Below are 10,594 nucleotides of genomic sequence, written 5' to 3' on the forward strand. Positions count from 1 at the left end.
CCTTTCAGCTAGCAGCAGAGCTCGTTAATCATCTGCACTACCCAGGATCTCTAGGAACACCAGTATGCATACATGAAAAAATTACTAGTAGAGATAAAATGATGGGTTTTGACAACAATTGTTGCAGCTATCATTCTCAAAACAGACTGAACTCCCATGGTTCTTGAAGTGAAGTAACTATAGGTCATACAATTGGTCTTTTCAACTATATCAATATACCTGGGGCAACCGTATTTTTAGCAGCAATGTTTGTTAAATTTGGGGCCAGTGATATACTTACTATCTTCTTGATACTACTATTTCAGAAGCGAAACCAATTTACGTTTATCAAAAGCAATTTATACATTATGCTAACAACCCTTTATTTCCAAGACCTTTTAAACTATATGTTAATATTTTAGCAGGTTTTCTCAGTCAATAGATTATTTGATTTGACATCAGAAGTTTGGGCCTAACTCTGCAGTTGTTTAACACTGAAAATTAAATGTTAACAGGTTAATGAATGAGTTATGAAACGGTTATTTTTTTTTTACTCCCTGATCTCTTACCAGTTCCTCTCTCCCCTTTCCCTCACTCCCCCTGGCCACTTTACTCAACTCATAGATAAGGACTTAAAAAAAAAAAAGACTGCCCAGAAAACAGAATCTTTTCTTCCTATTATAACACTGAGCTCCTAGTGTTATTAAAAGAATCACACAGAGTCCACTGATTGCCTTTGTGATAATTACCGGTGGAGAATGCAAAAGGAGGACCTGGGATCTTATTAAGGGACGTATCAGTGGACTTCATTGTATATTACATTGCATCTTCAGTTCTGGTAGTGCAGTACTTCAATGACTTCATGCATGAAATAATTTATCACTGAAACTGAGCTTGTGTTTTTTTTTAAAAAAAAAAAAAAAATAGCACCTATGGTTACGGAGGGAAAACTGTAGTCTAGTTTCTTCAATACATCTGTTTCTTATCAATTCATGAAATCAGAGTACACGTAATAGGAAGATAGTTACCAAGAGTGGTGAAAACCAACTACCATGTAACTGAAAATACCACATTTAAGATACAAATACATACTGAAAATGTAGCAATGTCAAGAAAATTGGGCAATTAAAAAAATTCTTACTTGTTAAAGGCAATTAATTCTCTTATCTTTAAAATCATCCATTTTAACATCTCCAAAAAAGTTGAGTATTTTTATTTTACATTGACATTATGTAAGTTAAAATAAAAAGGACAATCAAGTGGTCTCGTGAACTGGAAGGTGACTTATTAATTCCCTTTCATTTCCAAACCTCATCAAGCAGTCACTACATTTATGAGGTAAGTCAGCTGAATGTTTGAAGTCCAGATGAATTTTAAGATCGTCAATTTGTCCTGTTGAATATTCACAATACTGACATAAATAAATCCTCTCAGATAAATGAGAATTTAAATGCTTGCAATATTCTAGCATACTTGAGAAACCTTTCCCACAGTCATCACAAACATGAGGAAAAATTTTAGTATGTTCAATAGCAACATGCCTGTTAACATTTGTATGGAGCCTACTCCGAAAACCACATACTTGACATACAAAGAAGTTTTTACACTTGTCAAAGGTAATCTTGCTTAAGAGGCTGTACTGTCCATGTTCACCATTGTTGTACTTATCACTTAACTCTATTAATTTACAGGCATGCTCGTTCACCACATGGCTATGCAAATCTTCTGGATCATTCGTTTCATGTTCACAGAACTGACACAAGTACTGTTCATCACAGCTATGCTCCTGGAAATGTAAGTAGAGTTCACTGCTTGAGGAGAACTGTACATCACACTGCTCACACCAGTAGAGGTGATCACTAAAATGAGTGTCGGCAATGTGCTGGCTGAGGTTCTCAAAAATTACTGTTTTATAATCACAGTATTTACAAATGTAGGGGTCCTCCTCGTGCAGTTTGGCGTGTTCAATCAGAAGCATGTTGGTAGAGAAACTTTCTTTGCATACTCGACACACGTTTGAATCAGTACGCTTATGCTTCAGGATCATATGCTGCTTTAAATCAGAAAAATATTTGCTGTTGAACTCACAAAGTTCACATTTATAGAGGCCACTGCTATTAGCTCTCAGTAAAGGCCACTTCTGCTGGGCAGTCACATTCAAAGCTTGGCTCTTGTCAAGAAGTTTACAAAGCTTAGCTGGTGGCTCATCGTCCGTCTGGTCTTGGAGACTCTCAGAGGAATTGTTTTCTGCCTCTATATCGTAATCCTCAGAGACGGCATGCACCTCTGCAGCAATGGGAACATCTTCGGCAGTGTGAACCTCTATAGGGTTCTCCTCTTGCGTTTGCTGGTTGACTGATTCAGGTGAGTCACATTCTTCATCATCAATTTCAATATCAGCAGATTTTTCTGAAAAATAAGCCCATTATTATATTACTAAAATAAAATCTATCAAAATAAATACAACTTGAAAAAATAAAATTTTTAATACAGTTTTTCATCAACTTATACAAAAATATGTAAATTAGTTTCCCTAATATGTAATATGTAAATTAGTTTCCCTAACCTGTAGGAAAGGCAGTGTGATCCAGAATTCTAAGTACAGGACTGGGAACCAGGTAGTTCTGATTTCTGTTTCTGGCCTTGATTCCGTCTGTAAATTTTGGCAACTCATTTGATGTCTCCGTATCCGAATCATCATCTGCAAAAAGGGATTTTGAAAAATACTTATTATTTATATCACAGCATTAAGCATTAATTATTATAAAGCAATTACAACACCAAATATTTCTAATATACTTTTGAATTCCAACAGGAACTAAGGGCTTGGATTTAGCCATGAAAAAAGATGATATCTATATACCCCAGACACACAGAAAATCTGCCCAAACAAGCAGTTGCTTTTATGCCCCATCTGGACCAGAATATGTTTTTTTAATGTTACTTAGAATTTTACATTTATATTACTGCGTTTCAATGAGTCTTTATTCCCTCAGGACTGCTCTAGGATTTTAAAGCCAGGGTGGTAAAATCCCCTGAAATACAGGTTAGTAGAAATACTGGGAGCCCTGGTGGCACAGTGGATAAGAGCTCAACTGCTAACCCAAAGGTCTGCAGTTCAAATCCACCAGCTGCACCTTGAAAACCCTATGGGCCAGTTCTACTCTGTCCTATAGGGTCACTATGAGTTGGAATCCACTTGACAGCAATGGGTTTGGTTTTGGGTTTAGAGAACACTGAAGGAGCCCTGGTGGTACAGTGGTTAAGCACTTGGCTGTTAACTGAAAGGTTGGTGGTTCAAAGCACCAGCTGCTCTGTGGGAGAAAGATGTGGCAGTCTGCTTTTGTAAAGATTACACCGTTGGAAATTCTATCGGACAGTTCTACTTTGTCCTATAGGGTCGCTACCAAGCCAGAATCAGCTTGTTGGCAACTGGCTGTTTTTTTTTTTAAAGAGAATATTGGGCTTCAGTAGTTTTTCTTCATAGACTTCATTTTTAAGAACAGTTTTAGAGTTACAGACAAATTGATAATACAGAAAATTATCATATACCTTACACCCAGTTTCTCCTACTATTAACTTCTTATATTGGTAAAACATTTGTTACAATTAATGATACACTGATATCAGATACATTATTGTTAACTAAAGTCCATACTAAGGAGCACTGGTGGCACATTGGTTAAGCACTTGGCTGCGAACCAAAAGGTCAGCGGTTTGAGCCTACCAGCCACTTTACAGGAAAAAGATGTGGCAATCTGCTTCTGTAAAGATTACAGCCTTGGAAACCCTGTGGGGCAGTTCTACTCTGTCTTATACAGTCACTGTGAGTCTGAACGTACTCGACAGCAGTGGGTTTTGGTTTTTGGAAAGTCCATATTTTAACCAGATTTCCTTAGCTTTTACCTAATGTCCTTTTTCTATTCTAGAATCTCACCCAGGATACCACATGACATTTGGTTGTCATGTCTCCTTAGGCTTCTCTTGATTATGACAGTCTCTCAGTCTTTCCTTGCTTTTGATGACCTTGACAGTTTTGAGGAGGACTGGTCAGGTATTTTGTAGGATGCCTCACTAACAGAATGTATCTGATGTTCTTCTCTTGGTAAGACTGGAGTTATGGGTTACTGGGAGGTACACCACAGAGGTAAAGTACCATTTTTCATCATATATTGGTATGCTTTGGAAGGAAATCGCTATGCATAGTCCACATTGAAATATTGGGAGTTATGTTCTACCTCCATGAGAAAGGAGTATCTACATCAATAATTTGGAATTCTTCTGCACAAGAGATTTGTCTCTTTTCTCCTATTTATTTATTCAATCATTTATTTATATCAGTATGGTCTCATGGATTTTTTTTATACTTTGGTATATAATCCAATACCTTTTTGTTGCTACTGTTGCTCAAATCATTCCAGCTTTGGCTATTGCGAGCTCTTTCAGTTGGTTCCTGTGCTCCTTTGACATACCTCTAATCAATGGGTTTTGTTTCGAGCACTTCCTTACTTTCTGGCACTACACAATGCTCCTGGCTTATGTATATTTCCTGCCCCACTTCTAGAATCAGCCATTTCTCCAAGGAGCAATTAAAAAAAAGGACCCTTTTATTGGAGAATGGTACTAGACACCCAAATCTGTGTGTTAGGTGTGTTTGCTGTTACTGGGTTGTCATTTCTTTTAGGCCCTCTCCGCTGATATAGCAAAAAAGCGTGTATATCCTAACCTATGCATATATACGTGTCTATAAATATCTCTATATGTAACCATCTGTATTTATCTCGAGCTAAACACGAGCTCATACAGATGACTCTGATTCTACACATTTTTACAATTTTATGTTTCTGTGCCTGTAATAGGAGCTCAAGTGAACTGGGAGCTTCAGTGGTTCCAGAGGAAGAAGAGGACAAGTGTCAGTTGTTCTTACCACTCACCCAATGCTCTAGAAAAGACGAGTCAATAAAGAATACGAGATCAGAAAAGACTAAGTCCTTCACCCTCTGTTCTTTCATTAGCTCTCCAGACTGAGTGGCATGGCTGAGTGTGAAGGCTGTGCATAACCCTTTTCTTAACTTTTTCACCACAAATGCTCCCCAGTTCTGGACCACTCCTGCTTTGCCACCAATTCCTAGCCAACTTGAATGGATTCTGGTGAGTGAGCTTTTTATTTACATGTCTGAAATAATTGAAGAAATTAAAATTCATTTAACCACTTTCTTAAAAACAACAACAAAAACAAAACGTTTGTTTTCTTAAATTAAAACAAATTCCAACACTTGTCTGTTTGGAAATCATCACTTTAACCCACATTTTCAAATAAGGAAGAAACAAAAATATATAAAAGGGACATTAATAAAAGTATTTTGGAATATAACATAGACATACCTTTGTTGTCAAAATATTTCAGATCTGGCTGTCTCATAGAACAGACACTGTAACAATGATCGGAAAAAATTCCACTGAATCCATCTGCAATTCTGCTTACTCCAGAGGAATCTGAACATAAAACAAAATAAAAATTTTAAGCACAGTAACATATATACATTTAATGACAGCCATCCCTTTATCCAATATATGTAAATTTTCATATCTGTAATAAAAGCATTAATATTTTCCTCAATTAAAAAAAAACTTTTATTATTTCAGATGTGATACTAACACTGAGCTTTGAAGGAATCACCAATTATATACTTCAAAATATAGTAAGTTTGAAACACACAAAGATATATTTACCTTCAAGGCAAAATCCCACATAATATATGATACATGTTGTGGTAATTGCACCATTAACTGATAAACGTTCAGTTAAAAACACTGAATTAACTACTACCAAGAAGACCTGCTATGTAATGCAGAGAAAGCATAACATGTAAAGGAAATGGCCTGAGGATCAGTTAGGACTTCTGAATACAGTTATTTCATGTCTTGCCTCAGAGGCGGCAGTAAGCAGTAAACCAGGCTTAATTTCCTCAGATATGAAGAGCACGTAGACTGGGTGAGCTAATGGATATACCTGAGACTGTCCCAAATATGTGAGATGTATTAGTTTGAGATGGTCACAGAGACCCCTTTTCTTATACTGCTCAGATAGCAGAGCCAATCTCAATTCAAAGAGTCTAAAATTACACGATCAAAATAAAACTTGGCATTTCTGAAAATAATGTACAGGATAAAGATATTTTTTCCCCCCAAAATGATATAAAATGTCTTCCACTGAGGTTACTGCGTCTTAAGCACAGGCTTGGGAGTCAGACAAAGCAAATCCCAATTATGCCACACAAGTATATAATCTCATACATCTTATTTTAAATATTTATATTCCAAACAATTGTGAAGATTAAATAAAATAATGTCTATAAAGTTCTGATGTGTTCAGGCACATGGTAGACAATGAGGAATATACAACACAGAGGATTTATTTAACGTTTTCTCTTACCTAAAAATATAGGTATTTAACTCTTATCTCAACATTTATGAGAAAATGGATGGGAATACAAATTTCACAGAAAACAGAATTAAATCATTGATTTAACTTTAAAATAATTCAATCATACACTGACCTGAATAACGAGAAGGGTGTAAAGTCTTCCTTTTCCGTTTTTTGGGATATTCATTCATATCTTTTCAATCTTAAAAAAAATTAAGAAATATATCACAAATAATAATTCTAACAATGTTATAAAAATTCTTTCTAACCCAATAATTTATCAGTAACAAGAAATGTGTATGCCACATGAAAGTCTACTTCACAAGAGAAATGTTAAACGATGTCTCTTTTTACATTTCGGATTTATTTTTCCAGACAGGCCTAAAGGCAGGAACTGATTTCAGTTTTCTTTATTAGTAAGGTTGAGAAACAACCTCTTTTTCAAATGATGCAACTGTAAGGACAAGATAATTACAATAAGCCTTACACGTAAGTTATTTTTTATAAAAAATACTGTGCCTATGGCATCATTTTAAGAGTTTTACAGGCACATTTCCTAAAATTAGGACTATTTCAATATAGGCTTCAAGCTAAAGGCTGATACAGTCCCTTAAAAATAAGATTATCACATAGAAACTCAGAATATAAGTAATTTTCAAGATAAAATAAAAATCATTTTCTTACCTATAAAGTCACATTGAACAGTTTAAGGAGAACAGAACAGGTGTGGCAACTAGTGTAACAATTAAATTCACACGAACTGTCATAGAATTAACTAATTAGTCTCACTATATTCCACTTACTTGGTATAACTCTTAATACTGGAGTGAAGAAAAATGAATTATGGGGAAACTCCCACAGACGGTAAAAACTGCCTGTAAGTAAAACACGACAGAACTCACATAAGCAAAAATGTAGCTCATCTCTGAGATTCAAGAACACAGTGATGCCAGATCTTTAACTAAAATGTTATCAGAATTAAGTATAACGTTCTTTTGAATAAACTATACTAAGTGCTAAAAATTATATATTAGAAATGTACATATGTATGTAAACATGTTTCACATTGCCTTGACATAAATTCACCTTCTAAAGCTATAGCTACATCTTGACACTAAAATAGAAATATAAGCCTGCACTAATTTATTCAAAAATAAATTATTCAACGATGAAAGCAAACATTTTCAGTCACTGAATCACTGAGTCAGACTTTAAACTGTTAAAAAGTTCTTAAGCAGAATAATGATCATTTATTGAGCACCAATTATGCACCAGGCAGTCCACGTACTTGACCTCATTTAATCCTATGATATGCACAATCCATAACACTCTTTCAAAATAGTTTTTGTTTACCCCTTGCTGCTGATAAGGGAACTGACACATAACATTTAGCTCAAGGTTGGACAGTCAATAGGTGGTAGGGCTGGGATTTGAATACAGGTCTAAGCGCTTTTAAAGCCCATGCTTTCAATCCCTTTATTTTAGTTTTGGAAACAAATAGGGAGACAAAGTGATCACCCAATTCAAGTAAGTAGATTAGTGTCAGATTAGGACTTCTTCGTTTTTTCCACTGTGGCAGTGGGCACATAAGGAATACCAGAAAAAGAAATGCATTGTGGTTTTCTCCACCCGTTTTATACAGTGCTTTTCTTATCATCAATGGGATTTACATGGCAGGCAGAACCTGGCATCATTAGTAAGACCATTTCATTTCTAGTGGCAAAGAACTTGAGGTGCACGTTCTATTTTTGCTACTTCACCAAGCTGTGGGTATACCAGCACTACAGGTGATGCGATCATATGGTAATAAGATAGTGCTTTTTAGTTTATTGAACATTTTCCTAATCTTTACTCTATTTGATCTTCACAACAATCCTGTGAGGTAGATAAGAACCCGTTGCCGTTGAGTTGCTTTCGACTCATAGTGACTCTACAGGACAGAACTGTCCCATAGGGATTCCAAGGGGGCAGCTGGTGGATTCCAACTGCCAATAAGGTAGATAGAGGGGCTATTACCAAACCCATTCCAATTTTACTTATGAGAAAACAGTCAGTGAAAGTCAACCAAGAAGTAGCAGAACCAGAAGTGAAAATGCATGCCTTCTGACTCCTGGGCTTTGAAAAACTGTGAGTAAATCTTTCACTGTAAATCGCTGCCACCAAGTTACATCTTACTTCCAGTTCTTACTCAGATGCCAATTAGGGGTGGGGATGGGGAATGAGGGAGAATCAGTCAAAGAAACCGATACCCATGAGATTTATAGAAATGATGGTAATATATATAATCCCTCACCTAAGAACACAAAGAGCAATCCTTGAGTAACCATCCCAATCAAGTGCATTCAAATAGAAAAAAGAAAAGTGGCTTTCATCTTTATGTAATAAACTAAAATTTCAAGACTTACTCCTAATACCTCTTTTCTATGCTTCCAGAATTTATATAGCCAACAGTCGCACACGTCATGCTTTAAAAGCTCTCAAAGATCAGGGAGAACACTGAAAACTGTCAGTTAAACACATTAAGGTAAGCTACTTGTTATTTTTGAATATATTTCAAGTTCTTTAGAACTAGAAGAATAAAAAAGTAAGAAAAGGAAACCAAGCAGTGTATTAACATTAATGTTGCAAACTGGCCTGGCTTCAGACCCTCAAGCGAGAGGAACAGGATCACCTTGATCAAGAAGGGTCTGACTTCTACTTAGGGCCGAGCAACATCCATATGTTCATGAGACCTCCTTTCAGCAAGATGGTAAGATGACCACTAAGACCCAAAAAGCTAGCCATTGTTCATTTCAGCAAACATTTCTTAAGTGCCTTTTATATGCATAACTACCTTGGTGAAGAAATTTGGTTTTTCATTCAGGGACGTTATATAAACATTTGCTCACTACTCCTACTCTCTTGCGGTAGATTCTGAATCACGTGCAATTTATCACTCCCTCCCCTTTCACCTCTTAAAAACAAATTACACATGTAACAACGTGTCCCTGCAGGAAATTTTTTCTTAAATTGAATCATCTAGAATCCCTTCATCCAGAAAAACCACTGTTAACATTTTGATGTATACATTTCTAGACTTTTTCCTGTTACAGCGCACAAAAATGGGATCATGCTACATAAAGCATTACTTTTTTTAAAGGCAACTTACAAAGTTGTCAGCATTTTTCCACCTGTCATTCTTTTTCAACCAACAATAAAAGATTTTCAACCAACAACAAAACACAATACACATAAAAGGCAGTCAGCACTTATCAAATAGATGAACCACCTTTGATACTTCATGCAATGTAAGTAAGTACATGCTTTCCAGATTTAAAAATAACTGAAACACAAAAATGCTGTAGGAGAGCTTGACTAGAACCCCACTACCTGTCCAACTTCGTGTCAGTTTTTGTTGAAGTAGACGGTCATAAGCATTTGATTAAATAGCTACTTTTTAGTGCGGTACAAATCTTTCTCCCTCTGCCAAGAGTTAAACTGCTTCAAAGTACTCGTGTTCCTAGGCTGCACTTAAAAATAGAACCAAACACGGTTTATAACCACCCTATGAGTCGGAATTGACTTGACTGCAGCCAGTTTTTTTTTTAACAGAGGGTTAGACTACAGGCTGGAGACCTGAGCGCCGGAAGACCCACGCCTGCTTTCTGCACAGGCGGCTCCAGCACGGGATGCGCCGCCGCTACCAGAGCGTCACGATCCGCCCGGCGGGGCCCAAGGGCCAGCGTGGCACCGAGGGACGTCCGGAGCTCGGATGCCGCAGGATATGCCCGTTGCATGGGTCGGTCAGGAGCTGCCGCGACCCAGCCGTCTCCACCCCACGCCACGCACCGGCCTGTGTGGGCCGGGGACCGGCGACTAGCGGCCGGCGCTGAGGGGACTCCCAGGACCCGACCCCAGAGGCTCCACAAGGGAAAAAGGCAGCAGGGCGCCGAGGCGTCCCCCGGAAGGGGTGGAACGGCCTTCGAGATGGGGGATGGGGCGCCATCCCGCCATAAAATGAAGCAGGTTTTACTTGAGAAGAGCCATCTGCTCTTTCCTGCCTTCTCCGGGTGGGAGCGGCGCCCGCACGCCCACGTCTCCTGCAGCCGCCCGCGCTGGCCCGCTTGCTCCTCCGTCACGCTCACCAGCGCCTCGGGGCCCGGCAGGCGGGCCCAAGTGCAGCGCCGAGGCTGCTGCGGCCCAGGCGCC

At 37.9% G+C, this 10,594-nt stretch overlaps 1 protein-coding gene across 4 annotated transcripts in view; it reads right to left on the reverse strand.

The window, feature by feature from the left end:
* Positions 1–1,044: 1,044 nt before the first annotated feature.
* ZNF639 (zinc finger protein 639) overlaps positions 1,045–10,594 on the reverse strand; it is a 10,874-nt gene continuing 1,324 nt past the window's right edge. For 2 of the 4 annotated variants that reach the window (XM_023739354.1, XM_023739352.1), the window contains exons 2-6: positions 7,210–7,281; positions 6,540–6,608; positions 5,365–5,475; positions 2,546–2,680; positions 1,045–2,388 (exon numbers count right to left, since the gene is read on the reverse strand). In XM_023739354.1, coding sequence (XP_023595122.1) covers positions 1,235–2,388; positions 2,546–2,680; positions 5,365–5,475; positions 6,540–6,597 — 1,458 coding nt within the window. In that variant the 5' untranslated portion in view covers positions 6,598–6,608; positions 7,210–7,281 and the 3' untranslated portion in view covers positions 1,045–1,234. The other 2 variants (XM_023739353.1, XM_004385088.2) reach the window with 2 other exon arrangements.

This window comes from Trichechus manatus, unplaced genomic scaffold (assembly GCF_000243295.1).
Source record: "Trichechus manatus latirostris isolate Lorelei unplaced genomic scaffold, TriManLat1.0 scaffold00132, whole genome shotgun sequence".
Taxonomy (NCBI): Eukaryota; Metazoa; Chordata; class Mammalia; order Sirenia; family Trichechidae; genus Trichechus; species Trichechus manatus.